Raw genomic sequence first — 22672 nt, 5'->3', positions numbered from 1 at the left:
AACAAACAAAGTGCTTCCGATCAAAACTCTTACTTTTGGTTTGGAATACAAGGCCCTTTGGAGATGTCAGAGTCCATGAAATGACTACAAGACACCTTAGGGATCAGACACAGGGTGCCCCTGGGTGGGCTTCTGGCCTAGAGGCCCTGATCCCCAACGGCCAGCTGGAGGACAGGGCAGAACATACTGTAGAAGCCGAGTCGGGAAGCCTGCCCAGCCCCCATCACCTCACCTACCAGCCTGGGTCAGGCCAGCAGCCCGCTCCATCTAAGAGCAACACTCACCTCCCCACGGCCATCCAGCCCCTCCTTTACCACGCCTCTTCTCACTGCCCAGCCACGTGTCTACCCGACCTGCAGCCATTACATGCTTTTTGTTCCTCCCCTCCACCCTCAGTTTCTTCCAAAAGCATAGTCATGGTTTTTAGAGCATAGTTTAAAAACATAGTTTTAAAAAACATAGTTATGACTGTGGTATATAACAATTTTCAGTCTTGTGGTGGTTTTTTTTTTTTTTTTTCTTTGTCCTCCTCTCCCCCACCCCCCGAGAGGGAGTCTCACTCTGTCGCCCAGGCTGGATTGCAGTAGTGCGATCTCGGCTCGCTGCAACCTCCACCTCCTGGGTTCAAGCGATTCTCCTGCCTGTGCCTCCCAAGTAGCTGGGACTACAGGCTCGTGCCACCACGCCAGGCTAAATTTTGTGTTTTTTTTTTTTTTTTTTTTTTTTTTTAGTAGAGACGGGGTTTCACCGTGTTGGCCAGGCTGGTCTCCAACTCCTAATCTCAGGTGATCCACCTGCCTCGGCCTCCCAAAGTGCTGGGATTACAGGTGTGAGCCACCGCGCCCGGCCCAGTCCTGTGTTTTATTCACTTAACATTACTGTATAGCCTCAGTATTTTTCTTATTGCCTCATGTTTTTCAAAAATATCATGCTGGTGCCTTTATAATACTCCATGGAGAACGTAGATGTGCCGTAATTCACCAAACCCTTCCCTTTTTGTTAAGTTTTCAGGTCCCCTTATTCTACCTTTTTTTTTCTATGATAAAAAGCTGCAAAGAACATCTTTGCACATCCAAGTTTCTTCTGTATTTTGGGTTGTTTCTTTGGACTACGTGCGGGGAAATGGAGTTCCTGAGAGGAGGTAGGAATTTTAAATTGGTTCCTCATAACATTACATTGCCGCAGAAAATTGTACTAACTTAAAATCTCATCCGTAATGAGTGGTCCATTTAATAGGAGAAACACACACATAAACCCGATGCCTCATTGTTATTTTAATTTGCACTTAATCTGACAGTTTCTTAGAGTGAACTTCTTTTTATTTGTTGACCCTCTCATGAATTTTGTTTATGCTGTTTTCCCATTTCTCTTTTAGGGTCTTTAAAAAATTAAACATTTTTATAAAATTAAAGTTTGGCCATATTTTATAAAATTTTTTGTTAGCATGTTTTTGTTTATATTTTAGTATATCGGAGTTATAACTTATGTAGTTAAATCTTAATTTTTAAAAATGTTTTCTTTCTCTTTTTCTCCCAAGCCTGCAATGTCATTCCTCCTTCTGAGGCTTGACACATATTTATTTTTTTGGAAGGTGAAAGGAATTGATTTATTATATTTAAGCCAATACTTCATCTGATATTTGGGTTGGATTTTACAGGAGGCTATACACTGGTGCTTTTCCAAGTTGGTACTTTTTTTGCTTATTGATATGTGACTCCTCTTTCATTATGTGTTAAATTCCTGTTAACAGAGTCTATTTCCAGGGCATCTGTTCTTTTACACCTACTATGTCTCTTGTTACTGTGGTATTGTACTACTTTAATAAATGAACTATTATATTAAGGTATAAAGTCTGGGAGAGCTAGATTTCCTTCATTATACTTAAATTTTACAACTATCTTTAATAGGCTGAACTATTTATCAGGTAGACTTAAAAAAATAATTCTAGGCCAGGCCCGGTGGCTCACACCTGTAATCCCAGCACTTTGGGAGGCTGAGGCGGGTGTATCACCTGAGGTCAGGAGTTTGAGACCAGCCTGGCCAACATGGTGAAACTCTGTCTCTACTAAAAATACAAAAATTAGCCGGGCGTGGAGGTGTGCACCTGTAGTCCCGGCTACTCGGGAGGCTGAGGCAGGAGAATCACTTGAACCTGGGAGGCAGAGGTTGCAGTGAGTCCAGATCGCACCACTGCACTCCAGCCTGGGTGACAGAGTGAGACTTCATCTCAAAAAAAAATAATAATTCTAAGTCCCTCCAAAATGACATTGAAATACCCACTTGAAAAGTTATTTTAGTCTGCTTATCCAGAATATACTTCGCCTATCCTTTTAGTCAAGCTCTTCTATTAATATATGTTCTAGTAAATATTTTTAGAGTTTTATCTGGGTCACAGAGTTTTTATTAAAACTATTTTTAAGTATTTTGTAATTTTGTATTATGAACATACTTTCCCCCCACTGTATGGTCTAGCTGGTTATTGCTAACACATAAGAATATTTTAAATTCAGGTATGGTTGTACTGAAATCTTTGTTAGTTTTTCAGCCTTTGCCTAGGTCATTATTTTATCTACCCATAATGATAATTTTTGTCTCTTTCTTGCTAATATTTTTACTTCATATCTTTCTACATTGTCCAGAGCTTTTAAAAACAATATTAAATAATGATGCTAGTAGGGGCATTATTGTTCTGTTCCTGATTTTGGTAGGCACATAGTTTAATTAGGTATTATGTTAGATATTTAGGCTGTTGTTTTAAAGCAGATCTTTTTGTAATCTTGTTAAGGAACTACCCTTGCATTTAAAAATGTATGTGGTAGGAAATGGTGTGAGATCATTATATATTTGCTCATATTTCCTAATTGGGAAACATGTTGGCATCTGTGAGTAAAATGCTGTTTTTTTCTGTGTGTAGGTGGCTTGTAACTGTTACAGACTATTAAATTCTGTTTGCTTGTATTTTACTTAGGATCTTCTATAAATCATAAGTAGTGAAATTGTTCTGTAGCAGTAGTTCTCAACCTTGGCTTGCAGTTTGTAATCACTTGGGGAGCTTTAAAAATTACTGATGCCTAGGCCCACCCTGAGAGAATCTGATTTCTGTGTGTGTGTGCGTGTGTGTGTGTGTGTGTGTATGGGGGATGGTGGATGTCTGTGGCGGGGGTTGGGGGGCTGGTGGTGGACAGTGTGGCCAATGCATCAGGATTTTTAAAAGCTCTATAGGTGATTCTAATGTGTAGCCAGGGTGAGAACTATTGTTTTACAGTTACTTTTTTTCATGGTACGTCTGTTAGGCATAGGAATTCACCTTTGTAGCTTTCCATCATTTTTGGTATCCTGGAGAGTTATATAATTTGGTAATTTTCTTTTCCTTGAAAGTTGGAACAAATTCATTAGTAAATCATCCTGGTTGGAGACTTTATTGGGGCAATTCTTTGGTAATTTTTTTCACTTCTTACTTGGTTATTAGCTTATTCATTGTGTTTTTGATAAGTCACGGTTCTTACAGAATATCACTTATTTAATTGCAATTTTAAAATTCATTTTCATATGTTTGCATGATTATTATAAGATAATTTATCTTATGGTTTACATCTTATAATTGCATCTCTGTCATGCACTGTATCATTTCTCATTTTATTTATATTTTTCTTGAGCTTTCTAAAATCTTATCTATTTTATTTATTTAAAAAGTCCTTGGATTTATTTATTTTAGTTGTTTTTCTTCTTTCAAATTTATATATCCTTACTATCTTTTTTGCTTTCTGTTTTTCTTATGACAAATTTTTGCTTTTTCAAAACCTTTTGTTTATTGTTTTGAGGCAGTCTCATTCTTTCGCCCAGGCTGGAGTGCAGTGGCACGATCATGGCTCACTGCAACCTCTGCCTCCTGTGTTCAAGCGATTCTCCGGCCTCAGCCTCCTGAGTAGCTGGGATTACAGGCATGCACCACCAGGCCCAGCTAATTTTTTTGTATTTTTAGTAGAGATGGGGTTTCACCATGTTGGCCAGGCTGGACTTGAACTCCTGACCTCAGGTGATCTGCCCGCCTTGGCCTTCCAAAGTGCTGGGATTACAGGCGTGAGCTACTGCGCCCAGCCTTAAAAACTTTTGTTTGAATCATTGCTCACTGGTTCTAAACTCTGGCTATGTTTCAGAATTACCTGGGAAGAGTAGGAAAGAAAAAGAAGGATCTTGTACTTGCCTATCTCAAAGTTCATGGCTAAGACCTCTATAACAAAAGACAGATTAACAAGAGAAAAGCACACAAATTTATTTAATGAAAGCTTCAGGAGACATGGAGCCTTCAGAAATGATCCAAAGAAACAGGAAAAACTATTTTTATGGACAGTCATGTAGAACTATGACTGGAGGACAAAAGGATATGATCTAATGGTAATAAACTGGGGGGAACTTATAATAGCAAGACTTGTTTGTTCAGATTTTTATTCTTCATCCTTATGTGACACTCCTTTCCTCTGGGTATAGGGCAGGACACCTGTCACATGCGAGTCTATAGGGAAGGAGGAAGGGAGAAGGTCAGAGAATGACCTTCCTAGGTGTTATGACCTGCCTCCGGGGAGAATGATGGAAGAAGGTCAGAGAGACCTTCCTGCTTCTGCCTTTTTCTCAAATGCCAAGGTGCCATGTGCCTCGGCATATTTGCCGAGGTAGCATGTCCTGAACCCCATCAGTAGCTTTTAAAAAATAGTAATAGTCCCCTCCCCAAGGTTCTGATTTAATTTACTTAGGCAAGGGTCTGGGTTTTTTGTTTGTTTGTTTTTCACGGAATGTCACTCTGTCGTTGCTCAGGCTGGAGTGCAGTGGCGTAATCTTGGCTCACTGCAACCTCCACCTCCCAGGCTCAAGTGATTCTTCTGCCTCAGCCTCCTGAGTAGCTGGGATTACAGGTGTCCACCACTATGCCTGGCTATTTTTTGTATATTTAGTAGAGATTGGGTTTTGCCATGTTGGCCAGGCTGGTCTCCAACTCCTGACCTCAGGTTATCCACTCACCTTGGCCTCCCAAAATGTTGGGATTACAGGCGTGAGCCATTGCGCCCGGCCAGATCTGGTCTTTCAAATTTTTTTTAAAGTTCCCAATGCATAGCCAAGGCTGAGAAACACTGTTAGCAATTTATCCTCTCTCTCAGGCTGTAAATTCTTTTATGTAATAATTTTAATCCATTAATTTACCCCAGATTGCAAATTTGCCTATATCCTATAGGTTTGTATGGCCTTATATTTTATTATATACTTTTATATAAATTTATTACATACATGTATATAAATTTTATTTGTATACTTTTTATATTTTTAAATTTATTTTTGGTACAATTATGAGGAGTGACAATTTTTGTTTATAGGTACGTTATACACTTCTAGTTGTATTTGTGATCAGTGAATATAACTTGCATAATTTTTCTGTTTTTAAAATTTATTAAAATTTTTGTGAATTAGCATATGTTTCAGATATATTTCTGTAAATATATATATTGTCATGTATAAAGGAGCCATCCTCTATATGCAACACAAAATGTATTATCGTTTATTTCCTTGATTATGGGACTTCATAATCATGAGAGAAACCATTGATTTAATAACAGCTTTTTCAGGAAGAATAAACAACACTGTATTAAACGTACACAAATTTTTCTTGTCTACTAACATATAGAGCATGCATTTATCCTTACCATTTTATCCCTTTTATAGTACTTCACAATTTAAGTCTGAACCTTTTTCATAAAACAGAGCTTAAACGTATTAAACTTGGACATGTGATGTTGACCTCTTTATAAAATGTTGAGGTTATTGAACATTGCCGATGTTTTGTCTTTCTTTCCTGACAGCTTCCCTAGAAATTCAGCTGTAAGATTTTTTTTTTTTTTTTTTTGAGATGGAGTCTCGCTCTGTCGCCCAGGCTGGAGTGCAGTGGTGCAATCTCTGCTCACTGCAAGCTCTGCCTCCCAGGTTCATGCCATTCTCCTGCCTCACCCTCCCGAGTAGCTGGGACTACGGGCACCCGCCACCACACCTGGCTAATTTTTTGTATTTTTAGTAGAGACAGGGTTTCACCGTGTTAGCCAGGATGGTCTCGATCTCCTGACCTCGTGATCCGCCCGCCTCGGCCTCCAAAATGCTGGGATTATAGGCGTGAGTCACCGTGCCCGGCCTCAGCTGTGAGTTTTTGACATTAGATGTTTGATTCCTGAAGTGATAGTCTTTCTGACTCACGTATTGGCCACATCAGCCTCCCCATCTTTAAAAATTATATGCTTTATTCTAAGAAATTAGGTTTTTGCCTTTGCCTTACAGTTGCATGGTCTAGCCTGCAATGGACAACCTTCTCCACACAATTATTTTTTGTGTCATACTGCATCAGACAATAATCATTTTCAAACATTTTAAGTGAAAATTAAGAATCTAATGTTAAAATCCAGCTGTTTGGGATATGCAATGCTAAGCAAATAACTCAACTGTCATGAAGATAGGATAGATTCTTCTCTACGAAGCTAAATTTGCACCATATATCAAGTTAGAACTACTTGCCCATCAAAATGCATTCTTGACTGCTTTGAGATTCTTTTGGCTTTAATTGTAAGAAGATCCTGAATTCAGAAACATTAACATTTAAAATTTTTCCTTTGTAATGAGGAAATCATATACCTGTTATTTAAAGCTAATTGATTTCAGATTTCAGGAGTTTTTTCTTTTTCTTTTTTTTTTTCTTTTCTGTTTTTCTGTCACCCAAGCTGGAATGCAGTGGCATGATCATAGCCCAGTGCAGCCTTAAATTCCTGGGCTAAAGCAATCCTCCTGCCTCAGCTTCCTGAGCAGCTTGGACTATGAGGCACGCACCACCATACCTGACTAGTTAAATAAAGAAAAATTGTTGGAGAGACGGGGACCCATGTGTCACCCAGGCTGGTCTAGAACTCTTGGCCTAAAGTGTTTCAATCCTCCTGATGTAGCCTTCTAACGTGTTGGGATTACAGGCATGATCCACTGTGCCCGGTCTAAGGTTTTATATCCTCTAGGCTAAGATTAAAATTCCAAATGCCTTGAGGATCAGGTAGGTAACCTCATATAATATCATAGGGCCTGCAGAGCCAGAGGCCTGTGGAAGACTGAAGATCACATGCCCCCACCAAATGATATTTATATTCTGTTTTCAAGAAAATTACAGCCAATTACATCCTCTAGGACCTTATTTTTCTTTTTTCTTTTTTTTTTTTGAGATGGCGTCTCACTCTATCACCCAGGCTGGAGTGCAGTGGCACCATCTCGGCTCACTGCAACCTCCACCTCCCGGGTTCAAGCGGTTCTCCTGCCTCAGCCTCTTGAGTAGCTGGGATTATAAGCATGTGCCAGCACGCATGGCTAATTTTTGTATTTTTAGTAGAGACGGGGGTTTCTCCATATTGGTCAGGCTGGTCTCGAACCCCTGACCTCAAGTGATCCGCCTGCGTCGGCTTCCCAAAGTGCTGGGATTACAGGTGTGAGCCATCATGCCCGGCCTAGGACCTTATTTATCTGGTTTCTGCTTGACATCATAAATGATGATAACACCTTACATCATAATTATGTTCCTATAAATTTTCATTTTTAACAGTTTTTATTTTAGGTTCTGTTTTCTGGATTCTCTGATACATCAAGTTCCATTGCAATTAGATCATTTATTTTTGTGAGATCACTTTTTAATCTATTTGGTGTCTCTCCTCTTACATTCTACTTCACCACATTTTATAATTTCCTCTTCCTCTTCCTTTTTTATCTTTCCATCTCTACCTCATTCTGACTTGCTCTGTATCTTTCATGCTGGAGTTTGACAGCCCTGTATTCTCATGGGAGCAGAATATGAAATATCAGTCTGTCCCTCATCTAGACATATTGAAGCCCAACCTAAGATAATGTCTTTCCTTTTCTCTTTATTTCAATTTAGCATCCTTCTCTTTTAATGCATCATTTGATTGATAAATATTTAATGATTACATACATGACAGTTGACCTATGCCAGTTGTCAATTGACCTATGCCAGTGTAGTCATTCACAGATTTATACTGGCAGCATTCAGTATATAGAGGTGGGTGACAGCCAAGAATATTCTCTCTACACTTTCCTACTTGATTGCAAAGAAAAAAAAATCTCAGATTAAATATTACGTACACTGAAAGTTTGATGAAGCCCCAGCTCTTTCTCCTTTTAGGTGTTCCAACATCTTTTTTTCCTCCTCATTTTTTAAAAAAAATTATTTTTGAGACACAGAGTCTCATTCTCTCACCCAGGCTGGAGTGCAGTGGCGAGGTCATAACTCACTGCAGCCTCGATCTCCTGGGCTCAAGCAATCCTCCCACCTCAGCCTCCCTAGTAGCTGAGACTACAAGTACACGTAACCATGCCCGACTAATTTTTAAATTTTTTTTTGTAAAAACGGGGTCTCATTATGTTGCCCAGGCTGGTCTCAAACTCCTGGGCTCAAGTGATCTTCCTGCCACAGGCCTGAGCCACTGTAGCCAGCTCCCTCCCCCTACTTTTTAAAAGTTGAAATATAATTCACATAACAAAAACTCACCATTTTAAAGTGTCCAACACAACTCAGTGTTTAATATCTTTTTTTAACTGAGGTAAAATTCACATAACATAAAATTAACCATTAGCCATTTTAAAGTGTGCAATTCAGTGACATTTAACATATCCACAAGGCTGTGCAACCATCACATCTATCTAGTTCCAAGACTTTTTTGTCACCCCAGAAGGAAACTCTATACTTGTCCAACAGCATCTTATCTGAAATGTTCACTCAATACAAATGTGACAGCATTCTAGCAATGGGGTTTAGCTAACCTAATTGGAGTCAGGTCAGACAAATTCTTTAAGAAAGCAGCTGAACATAGGACTATTTGGGAATGAAGCCAAAGGTGCCATCCTGAAGGGAGTAGATCTCTGGGCTCACCAGACTCTTATAACCTGTTCCTGTAAGGACAGTGCCTGGTTAGTATTTGTAACTGATATGTGCATTTTGAATACAATCATTTCACTAAAATTTATTCTAATATCATTTATGGCAATTGACAAAGCTTCTTGTGTTGATCAAAGAAAAAGCTACTGAGGCATTCTGTTAGCCACTTCTGAAGTGTGGGCTTCTGATAAAAATATGCTAAACACTCCTGGAGTATATATTCTTACTTAGGTTAACTGACCACCACCCCTAGAGGGTAGATTGCATCTAACAGACTCACTCATATATATCATATTGTCCACATTGAATAACCCTGGAGTTACATCATATGCACAGTTAAGTTTTGCAACTTCAATTATAAAAATTGATCAAAAGTGAGAGACAAAGAGAATATTTAAATGGAGCTCTCACAGAGCTTGAGCCGCAGGTCAAGCTTGAAATGGTAGCCTGAATCTACTTTTCCTACAGTTGTCCTCAATTACCTTGTCGTGCTCAGTGTGTGAGCAGGATGCCATATTAAGAATGTTTCCAATGGCTAAAGATATATATTATTCATACAACATGGCACCTAAGCATAAAGAAATGATTTTAACTGGTCTTCAACTGAAGAAGCAGGCAGTCATCTGCTTCAATATGGGAGAAAAATGGGCTGTGTTTTACTTACTGAGAGGCACAGTTTTCTAAAGTAGTTAAGGAATTTTCAAAGATATTTTTGACTATCTCTGAATTTTACCATAACTGCTTTAGAATCCACCTGTCCTTCCCTTCCTTATTCCCTACCGCCCCCATACAAGATGAGTCTGAGTCTAGCATTGGGCTAGGCTCCTTGAGGTTCCCAAAGTGTAAGGTGGGGTCTCCAGGGCATTGGATGAATTTCAGATATGCCTGCTTGAATTGCCTGAAGGCAAGCAATCATCAGGACTAACAGTCAGGATAATTTTATGCCAGAACCAAGGCAGCTTTGTGTTATTGTTAATGGGAAAAAAATGACAAAACTTATCCATCTTGTGAGAAAGAATATTTTGTCTCTATAACATATACATTTAGAATCCCACTGTGAAATCCCAAAGGCAGACTCTAGTTCAGTTTATGGTAGAGCTGAACGATGGATGTATTACTTGAATATCATTTCCTTGTTTTAACCAGATGGTGATAAAAGTATTAAATAATCTTTATGTATTGTATCTTAGATTGTATATCCATTCGCATGGCTGATGTGTAGAATGTCTTCTTGGAAAAATTCTCTCTATTTTTTTCTTTATATTAACAAAAAGTATACAGGCAGCTGCTTTGTTGATTTTAAGTTTGCTGAATTTTCTTTTCATTTCTTAGTTTCTAATTATTATTCCAACAGGTATTATCTTTTGATGCCTATTTGGAAGAGGAAGTACTTGATAAAAGCCAAACCAACTACAGAATAAGATACTATAAAATCTACTTCTACCCTGAAGATGACACAATTCAAGTAAATGAACCAGAGGTGAAAAATAGTGGATTGCTTCAAGGTATCTATTTAAAGCAGAGTTATGGTTCCTTCACTTCTGACTCCCGCCTTTATATACTGCCTGCCTTTAGCTTTTCGAAAGACTGCATGCTACTGTTTAGGCTGTCTAACCTGCTGGCAGTGGTGAATATAAACATGCCATTAGCGTGTAGTTATTGATTGTGACTTACCAGCTTTCTACCCTCTGCATGTCAACATTGGCTGAGTCTCTCACTCCTCCGTGGCATACTTGTATCCTTTCAGGTGCTGCTCTGGTATGAGTAAACTCTCCTGTGCCTTTGACTTTTTCCTCAAACCCTTTGGTCGCCTTGCCGTGAGCAGATCACTTCCTTCACAACACCATTAGGGGAGAAGAGAAAGCTGTTCTCTACTGCAGCTTCCAGATTGGCATTCTCTTCTTTCTTGAATTTACTGTCATTTGTTTCAACCACCCCCTCCTCATCCTCATACCTGTTAACTACAGACTTCGATGGTACCTCACCAGAGAGTCATTGTTCCTTCACCCTGTGTATGCCAGTCATCTTTGTCCATACTCCTCTCAGCCACAGATAAGAGTTAACTCTGTGATGTGGCCACCAGAGAAACTAATCCTAGGTTGCATTAAGTATGGCAGAGATCAATGGAGATGACTGATTTCTTCTGTTTGTGCTGTGGGTCCTTCTCTTGGGATGCTGCAGAGTTCTGGATGACTTCAGGGGACAGCAACTATGACGGTGAAAGAACTGAACATTTGTCATGTGCAAGACAGGATAGTGAAAAGGGATATTTGTCTGTAATGGGGAGACTCAAGTGTGCTTGATAAATGTCCTCAGGAATCTAAAGGGCTGTCATGTGGAGAAGGGGTGACCTTATTCTCTGTATGTTCATGGATGGGACCTAGGGGTCAGAGTTCAGGTCAGTAAGAGGAAGAACTTTCTGGCAGAGAGCTGCTAGAAGTTATAGGGAATGGACCTGGGTAGGGTTGGGGTTAGGGGTCTGGTGTAGGGGCGGAGGAGAGGAGAGTCACAGATTTGTTTGTTCCCTCGTGTAGATAGATGGCCCTGGGGGCAGGTCAGGGGTGGTTTTTCACTGACAGCCTGCTGGAAGTATGAGAGGATTTGAGTGTTTGTTTGGTCGCTGGTGTAAATGACCTTTCAGGGTACTCAGTTCCTTGAGGAGCTGATTCTTGGGTGTGTTGTTGTTTCTTTGCCTTTTAGAGTATTGCCACCTCCAGTATCTCAGTCTCTGAAATTGCCTTCTCTAACTACAATATCTACTCCTTTTACTTTCCCTACTTGCTCATAACTACCATCCCTGTTCTTCACTCTCCTAGAAAAACATATCCTGAATATGTCCATGTCTTTCCATCCCCTTCACTACCATCCTCACCTAAGCTACCCTCATCTGTTGACTAGAGGAATAGAATAGCTGCCTAACATGGTCTCCCTGTTTCCATTCTTGCTCCTCCTACAATCTGTTCTGTATGCAGCAGGGAGAGTGTGGGATGTTACCTGGATACAGTGGTGGCCTTTGAGAATTGTACATGCAGGCTCTCCCAGAGGTCACAAAACAGAAGGCTCATGGATCACATTAAAATGCATGAATCACATGTTACATTAAAGTAATTTAAAACACATGATGAGAAGAAAGAGGGAAAGAGATAGGGTAGGTTCACGCACTTGGGACAGGGTACAAGTAGGCAGAAGGACCATACTGCCTGAATCCTGGGGTCAGCAATGGTTCTGTCTCTGTTTCACTAACCTTCCCTGCTACTAGTATGGTTTGGAGACCAGAACTGAGGTTCAAGCAAGGAGAACCACAGACAGAAGGGGCTTCGGGCTGAGGGCACACACTTGCTCTGTTGGGGAGATGCAGGGAGAAGTGTGCCTGGCTATGGCTGTAGCTTGTCAATAAGCCTGCTGGATAGTCTTGGATTTTGTTTGTGTTTCTTGGGCAGAGGTCACATGGGGCCAGAATGGGTGTCACCGATGAATGAGTGGCCAAATTGAGGCCTCATAAATATTGGGTGCTCATGAATATTTAGTGTCCTTATATATTTAGCATATCATGAATATTTAGAGTCCAGGTGCCTCATGTATATTTACGACCTACTGAAAATCAGTTATCTTTTGGTTTTTCCATCCCTTTCTTTCTATGTTTAACATGCCCGTGCTCTACTTAGCCTACCTACCTATTGTTATTTAACACATCTCATGATTTCTGCCTATGCTGAACAAATTTTGCTTACTAATTACTAATCTAGGCCTGAGGGCTCTGTATTGATATACCACAATGAGTTCAAGGGGGAGAAGTAGGGATTTGAGGGCCATGGGCTCTGAGAATAAGGTTGTCATGCAACCTCATTAAGTGTGCAAAGGACTTCCTTCAATGCTCATGAGATTGAGGTTTTTCTTAGAGCATGGCTTCATTGTGTCTGGTGGTTGGAATAATGAATTTGGAGCCAGCCAGCATTGCCAAGAAGTATTTGTTGGATGCCTGTTCTGTGTCAGGCACTGTGCTATGTTTTGGGAAAATGGACAAAAGGACTGAGTCCCATCATAGCCCTATCTCATGGAGTAATAATAGGCCACCAGATTGGAAAGGAAAGGGAGCAAGGCCACCAGTCCAAGAGTTTTGCAATTGTTCAGGCTAGAAATGCTGAGTGTCCAAACCAGGACAATGATGGTAGGAATAGAAAATTGGGGAAGGATTTGAGAGACATTTGGTTGGCAGAGTTGATATGCATTGGCCAGTGATTAAATACAGAGAGTGAGGAGGGGGAATATCTAATGAAAAAGTGCCTACCTTATCATTATCTCATTTAATCTCCTGATGACCATCTAAAGTAGTTATTGTCACTGTCAGCTTTTACAGAAAAGGAAACAGGCTTAGGGAGGTAATTTGCTCAGTCTGTTTTGCATTGCTCTAAAGGAATACCTGGGGCTGGGTAATTTATAAAGAAAAGAGGATTATGTGGCTCACAGTTCTGCAGACTGTACAAGAAGCATGGCACCAGCTTCTGCATCTGGTGAGGCCTCAGGAAGCTTTTTTTTTTTTTTTTTTTTTTTTTTGAGACGGAGTGTTGCTTTGTCGCCCAGGCTGGAGTGCAGTGGCGCGATCTCGGCTCACTGCAAGCTCCGCCTCCCGGGTTCACGCCATTCTCCTGCCTCAGCCTCCCGCGTAGCTGGGACTACAGGCGCCCGCCACCACGCCCGGCTAATTTTTTGTATTTTTTAGTAGAGACGGGGTTTCACTGTGTTAGCCAGGATGGTCTCGATCTCCTGACCTCGTGATCCGCCCGCCTCGGCCTCCCAAAGTGCTGGGATTACAGGCGTGAGCCACCGCGCCCGGCCCCTCAGGAAGCTTTTACTCGTGGTGGAAGGTGAAAGGAGAGCAGGCGTGTCACATGGCAAGACGGGGAGCAAGAGAGAAAGGAGGGGATGCCAGACTTTTGTTAACAATCAGATTTTACGGTAACCAACAGAAAGAACTCACTCATTACTGCGAGGGCAACACAAAGACATTCATGTGGGATCCACCCCCATGACCCAAACACCTCCCAGCAGGCCCCATCTCCAACACTGGGGATCACATTTCAGCATGAGATTTGGAGGGGACAAATATCCAAACTATATCGGCCTCAGAGGTCTCTGTGGTTGAGTCATGATACCTTTATAAAGCCCAGGAGCACAGAGCAAGAAACAGGATTGGGGTTTGAATCTGGGGTGTGTTTCAGGGCATGAGGCCTTTGAAGGGGTGTTAGACATCTGTATGGTGATGTCCCTCCAGGCAGGTATAAACTTAGGATGTGTTTTCAGGAAAAAAGTCAAGACTAGAAATGGAGATTGGGAATCAGAGGTGCCCAGATCATGACCAGGCTATTCTACCATGTTAGAAGAGAGCCACTGGTGAGGTGATGGAAAGATAAAGGGAATTCAATTTAGTGTCTCTGCTTGGTTTTACTAGTGGTGGGAAAAGAGGAAGATTAGTATGAGGAGGTAATATGAACTGTCCTCATTGTTCTTTGTGTTCCAACTGATACACTATCCACTCCCTGGCCATTTTATTTGGTGAATTTGGCCTAATGGTAAATCTTTCAGGAAATATGGAAATACCATAACATTTTAAAAACAGGTTTTCACAAATTTTAAGGTTAAAAGTATGACATTTTATTTTACAAAGGGACAAGAGGTTTTAGATTCTTTAGGGTCATTTAAAACATATAAGGCAGTTTTTAAAGATTGGCAAGAATGCATTAGAAAATGGTTGAAGATTATTTAAGAACAAAGAATTTACAATTTATAATTTCTGTGGACATCTATTTTACTTATGTGTATTTGATTATGTAATAGTATTGCTGTGGCAAAAAGAAAAAATTTCTTACAGGTTTTCACCTAAACATTTCGTTCTGATATTCCCTCACTAAGCTCTGCTTATTTTCTGATTACTTTCCCACCATGACACCAAACTTGCACAAATGATAGACTGGAGGTCACAGGACACCCCAGGCCTGGGTTAGTGACTTGCATTATTGTTTTCATTATTACCTTTAAAGTGAAAGCTCATAATCCTATAGCTCACTGGCCCCTGTCCAGTTCATCTTAGTTTTATTAAACTATCCAAGAAGAAATATGAAATGTAGCTTCTTTTAGAATCTTGGAAAGGCTTTTATTAAGACTTTTCAATTCTTTCAGACTCTTGATTTCAAATCTCACATAGGCAGATTCCAAAGGCAAGCTGAGGATAGTCATAATGATGTACTTGAAAATCATTCTTGTGTAAGGAGGGAGGAATGCTATCATAAAGTCTCAGAAAAAAAAGACCTGAGTAAAAGACAACTTTAAAGTCTCTGGAAATTTTCTGAATTTTTGATTGGCTCACTGTGGTCAGGACATTTCCCTGTGTGAAGACACAGCTCAAGAGTTGTGTATAGAATACACAGTAATCACGCTGCGTAATGACATTGAATCTGTCAGCAGAGTAGAGAAATTTGGAGGGCTGTAGCAAATCCTGTAGAAAGCAAACACGAATAACCACTCTGTCACCAAGCTTTGTTTAGAGAGAAACCAGTCTCTCTTGAAATATTTAATATGATAATTCTTGTTAAGGAAGGTCTATTTGGACTGCAGATAGTTTGAAAAATCATTTAAATGCCTTCTTCAAGCTTTTCTAAATTAAGTGATTGGAAAAAAGAAAACACTTAATGAGCCGGTGGTTCAGACGTCAGTGGGACAGGGTAGGTAGTGTTTCTTTCAGTTGTGACTTGAGTGGCCCGGGCTTGCTTTCCATGTATCTGGGCCTTGGGAAGAGGCAAATGGTCAAGATTAGGTGCTGTGCCGTGATGGCGTTCCTGTCACTTCCATAGGATTTTGATATTTTCTAGATGAACTTGGAGGTCAGATGCACTTGTTTCTTGTGTGACCATTCGGAAATTAGTGCAACTGGAGGAATTATAACCCTCCCCTGCTCCCTTTTGGTTGCCTCTATTGTCATGTAATTTTTTAGGGTGGGGGGAGTTTGGAATCAGCCAGAAACAAAAGAGGCATCCATTAGCATGGTACCAAAATAGGCATTCATGCAGCTTCTAATCAGAACAACATATTTTTAATATTCACAAGTTCTTGTTGGCAAGGAGATTTGTGTGTGTTATGAGTCAAGAAAGCCAGTGTTGCACTTCAAGGCTTGCTTTCATTTCTTGCCAGGACATCACTCTCTTTTCGGTTAGATGTGTTATATTTATAGAACGTGTTGCTTTTCTGCTGGAATGTAGTTAAAACAACATTATATCAAAACAAGAATGTCAGAGGTTAATCCAGTAGTTTTACCTCTAATTGTCTAACAGAATAATTGTCAGTTAAATACACCAAGTCCAGACTAATCTGTGCTAAAGAAAGGATAATGATTAGAAATGTGCCATGATTTTCTGGTATGGTCTATACCAGTTGTTCTCAGTTGAAAGTGATCCTCAGAATCTCCTAGCCCACCCCAGAATTTTTTCTTCTGTAGACATGGGGTCAAGAACTGGCTTCCCTATGATTCTTAGTGCATCTTCGTTGAGAACACTGATTTCCACTAATGACTTGTTTTGGCCCCTTAATAAGGTAGTATTTCTCATATATATATATTTTAATACTCTAAGATAATCTGCTTGATCAGGCAAATGTAATCACACAAAATAGAAGTCAGTCATTCATATGCCATTCACTCTTATTGGGCATGTACTATATATAGATATTATATCCCATAAAGTGGTGGAGGGGTGGTGGGAAGGTTGCCAGATGAAGTATGAGATACTCAGTTATATTTGAATTTCAGGTAAGCAATGAAGTTTTTAGTATAATTATGTCCCAAATATTGCATAGGACATAGTTATACTAAAGAATTTGGCTGGGCATGGTGGCTTACAACTGTAATCCCAGCACTTTGGGAGGCAGAGGCGGGCTGATAACTTGAGGCCGGGAGTTTGAGACCAGCCTGACCAACATAGCAAAACCTCGTCAACTAAAAGTATAAAAATTAGCTGGGTGTGGTGGCACATGCCTATAATCCTAGCTACTCAGGAGGCTAAGACAGGAGAATTGCTTGAACCTGGGAGACGGAGGTTGCAGTGAGCCGAGATCACACCACTGCACTCCAGCCTGGGTGAAAAAAAATTTTAAAAATTAAAAAAAAAAGAATTCTTCGTTGTTTATCTGGAATTCAAATTTAACTGAGCAGCCTATATTTTAATTTGCTAAATCTGGTCACCCTAGAGGGTGGACACTGGGGAGGGAACCAGGTACTTGAGGGATTAGAGGAGGAAAAGCCAATATCCACTAGAGAAGCTGGCATTTGAATGGTACCTCAAAAGTTTCTCTAGATAAAGATGGAAGAGAAAGGCAGAATAGTCAAAAGGAGCAACATGAGATAAAGTGGTGGGACAATAAATTGGGAAGTATTTGGGAGCAGATCATAGATTGAATAGGGAAAACAGGGCAAGAAGGTGGTCATGCAAGAGGACATTAAAGCATCTGTTATTTTGGTGCTTTTTCAATAGCTAAGGGGGAGATGCGTAGGGTTACTGTTTCTTATTGTGAGCAGAAATGTGGAATTTTTAACTTCTTATTCTTTTGCTGCAAGGTGAGTGCCCGGTTGTGTATATAAAAATAATTATTCTTGTGAAACCAAAACTCTAAAGGTGACATTTTAGAAAAATAAAAGTATACAAGTCATTTTAGTAGAGGAATATAGTAAGCACAAGAGGAAGAAAAGACACTCTGTTATGTGTGATTGTGGTTAAGCCTCTTAGTATTTTTAGGGCACAAACTTGTAGATGTGATGACAAGTGGCAATTGCAGTTATATCTTCATTTACCTAAGAAATATCTGCCTTTAGACTTGGATGTACTCTAGGCCTGCAGCATTACTAAAATGAAATTAACATACTTAAATTAGAATAGAGGTGACCCAGGTGCAGTGGCTCACGCCTGTAATCCCAGCACTTTGTGAGGCCGAGGCAAAAGGATTGCTTAAGTCCAGGAGTTCAAGACCAGCCTGGGCAACAAAGCAAGGCTGTCTCTACAAAAAATAAAAAGTTAGCCAGGCGTGGTGGCCATGCCCGTAATCTCAGCTACACGGGAGGTTGAGGTAGGGAGGATCGCTTGAGCCTGGGAGGTTGAGGCTGCATTGATCCATGATCATGCCACTGCACTGTAGCCTAGGCAATGATGTGAGACCCTGTCTCAAAAATAAATAAATAAATAAAAAATAAAATAGAGTTGAGAGTTTGGAGTCTTAATTCTGGAAGGTGAATTCCAGAAAAGTAAATTTAGTGGTATGAGCAAAGATCTAAGGCAAGTCTCAACTGAATAACATGAAAACACATGAAACATAAATGGATATATGGTCACTTTGATCTAAACCACAGGGAAATGTTAGAAAGTTAAAGCTTGAAGAGCATAGCCAGATAGCAGGGCTTTTACAAAGGAAGAGAAATGTAAAACATGAAGATGAGGAAAAGCTGGACATGTGTCCCAATAGTCTTTATTGGGCAGTTAAGATAAACACCTGAAAATTTAAAGGGAAAATATGGTGCTTTAATTGTTTTTCTGTTTTGTAACAATATCTTTATTTATCTACCTTGATGATTTCACCTGCTCTTCAATGTGGGTCAAGGACATGGTATCCTGCCCATTTCTTTGATATCCCAAAACAAATTCCTGCTGATGGAGTTTCTGCCATTTATCGTCGAAGACTAAAAACATACAAATTCTGATAATTAGAAATTTTAATTCTCAAAGGACACAGTTGAGAAATCCTATGAATATGTTATTGAAAGCTCTCATGTGCAACTGTACATTTCAAATGGCCCACCTTGGTTTTCTGATTAATATGGAATTGTGACTTTAGATTTTTGGTTATCAAAACTTTACTGTTAGTGTTAGACCTGCCTTTTCTTTCTAACTCATGGGTGTTCAGGATTCTTTTTTGTCACCAAGAAGAACTTCCCTGGCCTTTTCTGAGAAGCATCTAGTGAGAGAAGTGTAGCGGCTAAGAGAAGGAAGAGTTGGGGAGCTTGAGATCTGCAGGCTCCTGGGAGAGGCAAGTCAGCTGGTGGGGCAGGCCCTGCAGGGTGCATTGCCATAGCAGTGGGTGGGCATCTCTGGAAATTTCCCCTTCGAGGAGAGAGGCTGTTCTTTCGGAAGAGCAGCTTCATCTCTCTTTTCTTTTCATGGTGGCTGGTAGCTCTTTTATCCATTTCCATCCTGTTATGCCTATGGCTCTTCCTCCTCAAGTAATATGTAGCTGCAATACAGTGAGATACAGCTCAGTGCAAACTATGGAAAGTAATGGTATTTAGTTAGAGTCTGAAAGCCCAACTTCAAGATCTTTTACTGCCATTTGTTAGGGCATGACCTTGGGCATGGCATTTAACCTCTCTGAGCTTTGGTTTTCTCATCCTTAAACTGAATATTCATATTTCATGTATTATCTGCCTTATAGAATTATTGAGGATTAAATGAGAAAATGTAAGTGAAAGTTTATCCTAGGGCTATGATGATGATTGTGATTAGTATTATTTAAAAGCCCAGTGGGTGGGCCAGTTTTTGCCACCTAGAAAAATATAGGACTCCTATTCAAAGTCTTATGGAACAAAAATCATCACTAACTTGCTTATTTGAATTTCTATAATGAAGTAAAAATGCAAGATAGATGGAATTTTTGAAGAAGCTCCTGACTGTTGAATAATTCTTATATATTTTAAAAACTGTCACAATATAAGTATTTTTAAAGTAGTATATAATGGTTCCTGAAAATACCTGAAATGCCCATCCTTTTATACATGTTTAAGTATGCAATTTGTTCTAAATGTCTAATCTTGAATGATTAAATAATTTGCATACTGTTTTCAGTGCTATGAATTAAAGGCTAATTGAAGTATAATTTTTTTGCAGTAAAATTGCATCATCTTTTATGTAGTACATTTAAAAATATTCTAGGCCAGTTCTAATTTTATAGTTTTATTATTTTAATTTAATGCACCAAGTAATTAAAAATTGCTGCAAAGAAAAGAAGCTGAAAATGATTTTAGGTAATTTCCCCTCAACAGAGTGAAAAGATGATAAGTAGAATAATGGAAGAGAGCCCAACACAGTTCCTGGCACATAAAGATATTCATTAAATATTCCTTAATGAATAAGCAATGACTAATTTCTAAGTGTCTCTAGACTTTGAGAAAAGGCACCATTTTCAGTGCTGTATAAAATACAAAGAAGATAGGTTGACATCTTTATATTAAAATACCTCCATGCAGAGTTCCCACAAGCCAATTTTTATTGAATCATTAGATATGCAGTTTGTTCTGCTTTCCTTTTCTCTTTGTTCTTGGAGTAGATTCTCAGGCCTAAGTCAGTTACAGATATTGAGAGACAATTCTCCATGGTATCATGCATTTCTGTATCTCTTGCAAGCAGAGGGACTGACTTCTCTTTGTTCTGGACTATCTCTTCAAGGATGTTTATATAGCAAGTAGCTGTGGAAGACAAAAATAGTCTCTCCCTCTGGAGCAAAGTATAGGTTTGCTTATAGCGTTGGAAGATAGAGGCTTAGTGTCTCCTTCCAGAATAAAGTCTAATAAAGATAGTAGCTCCCTTGGAGATAAAGAGCAGGAATGCTTATTGCTAATTATAGAAGATTTGGGTTCCCTAAGCTAGGGGTTACTCTCCTGTAATGTAACCCACCGCATGTACAAATGTTACCTGGCCCTTACTATGTCATCCTGTGGGAATTGGGGCTTAGGAAACTGGAAAAAGAAATGCTGATATTCAGGCTATTCTTACTGCTGTTGATTAATAAACTGCCTTTTGTCTCTGACCAAGGCACCTCCTGTCTTCTACCAGCATCCATGAAACTATGGAAGGCTAACTTCTCATCTTGCAAGTAGGATAAAATCTCAAACCCTTTTTTCTTTTTTTCAAATTCTTTTTTCTTTTTCTTTTCTTTTCTTTTTTTTTTTTTTTTGAGACAGGGCTTCGCTCTGTTGCCCAAGCTAGAGTACGGTGGTGTGATCATGGCTCACTTTAGCCTCGACCTCCTGGACTCAAGCAATTCTCCCACCTTTCAGCCTCCCAAGTAGCTGGGACCACATGTGGGCACCACCATACCCAGCTAATTTTTTTTAAATTAATTTTCTTTTTCTTTTGTAGAGACAGGATTTTGCCATGTTGCCCATGCTGGTCTCGAACTCTTGGGCTCAAGCAATCTGCCTTCCTCGGCCTCCAAAAGTGGTGGGATTACAGACATGAGCCACCATGCCTGGCCCCTAAACAATCCTTAACAACAGATTGCAGCAATATTTGGGTAACTTGGCTGGTATGGTGTGGTATAGTTGGTACACTCATGTAGGCAAGGAACTCTTTTACCTCCAGTGGCTGACCACTCTTTTGGATATACGTGGGACCCTGGGAACATATTCTTGAGAGGAGAAATGAATGGGCATCAGGGTTGGAAGTAGAAGATGGGATGAGATCTAGAGCTTTTGGCCCAGAGCACTGGCTAGAACTGTGAAGCCTCTGATAACCCTCACTTGAGGTAGTGCTTGGGTGGAGGTGGACAGAGGCTATAGAGGAAGGAGGAGGAAAAATAGGTTGATAGAGGAAAGAAGATTCCATGAAACTTCACAGCAGCCAAAAGTCATTCATCCTTATTGAAACTTCTAAGTCAATGTTGGCACCTATCATTCCAAAGCTTACTAGCTTTTTTTTTTTTTTTTTTTTTTGAGCCATGAGTACACATTTTTGTGAGCATTCTGCATTGGTGCCTTAATGCCTGTTGAGTGTGCTCACATTGAGTGCTTGCTGGTGGCTGAATGTGAGCAGGCTTGTTCTAGGAAAAGACATGATGGCAGCGTCATTCTGCTTATGTCCCCTGCCCTTCATCCCCCATCCTCACCCCAGTCTTTATGGTTTATTAAAATACTTCCCAACCACCACTTAGGCAACTCTAACCACATGCAAGGCTGGCCACAGAGCTCTGAACCTCAGAAGTCTCAGCTCATTCTGACTCCCTCAGAGTTGGAATGTACTAATGCTGCTTCCTAGAACGAGTCCTTTGCCCAGTTTTCTGTTGCGGGAAAGTATTCAGGGTTGTTAGTGAATGTGCTGTATCTTCTTACTTGTTAGCCACATGATAAAACAGTTGTATTTTCTTTCATGCCATAGGGACTTCTATCCGGCGTCATCGGATTACTCTTCCGCCTCCTGATGAGGATCAGTTTTATACTGTGTATCATTTTAATGTTGGCACAGAGGTTGTCTTCTATGGCCGGACATTCAAGATTTATGACTGTGATGCATTCACGAGAAACTTTTTGAGGAAAATAGGGGTCAAAGTGAATCCCCCAGTACAATGTCCAGAAGATCCTTACATGAAGATTCGGAGAGAGGTAAGGAATTGACGTTTGTTGAGTTCTTGTCTTCAAAATAAAAATCCCTTTGGAAAGTCAGTAAAGGGTGTTTGTACTCCTGATGCAGATGTGAAAGAGCTTTTAGAGCCATAGTTATTCCAGTTGTTTTGTTCTTCTTTGGGCTAGAGGGAAGGCTGAGTGTTAGCCACAGAGCAAGAATGACTTCCTCACTGCCTCACCCCAATTCTCTTTGTAGAGACTCTCTCTTTCAGGCAGTAGGAGTCTTCATTGAACTGCACAGTTGAGACAGTTTCTAGGCACCCACAATTGACTTTGTGGTCACTGAT

At 40.0% G+C, this 22672-nt stretch overlaps 1 protein-coding gene across 1 annotated transcript in view; it reads left to right on the top strand.

The window, feature by feature from the left end:
- The window catches only part of EFHC2 (EF-hand domain containing 2), a 198236-nt gene that overhangs the window by 60679 nt on the left and 114885 nt on the right, over positions 1-22672 (top strand). Inside the window, exons 3-4 of the mRNA XM_004064037.5 lie at positions 10314-10464; positions 22141-22364. Coding sequence (XP_004064085.1) covers positions 10314-10464; positions 22141-22364 — 375 coding nt within the window. The remainder of the gene's footprint in view (positions 1-10313; positions 10465-22140; positions 22365-22672) is intronic.

The sequence above is a fragment of the Gorilla gorilla genome, chromosome X (genome assembly GCF_029281585.2).
Source record: "Gorilla gorilla gorilla isolate KB3781 chromosome X, NHGRI_mGorGor1-v2.1_pri, whole genome shotgun sequence".
Lineage (NCBI taxonomy): Eukaryota > Metazoa > Chordata > Mammalia > Primates > Hominidae > Gorilla > Gorilla gorilla.
This window is presented reverse-complemented; position numbering and strand designations above follow the sequence as displayed.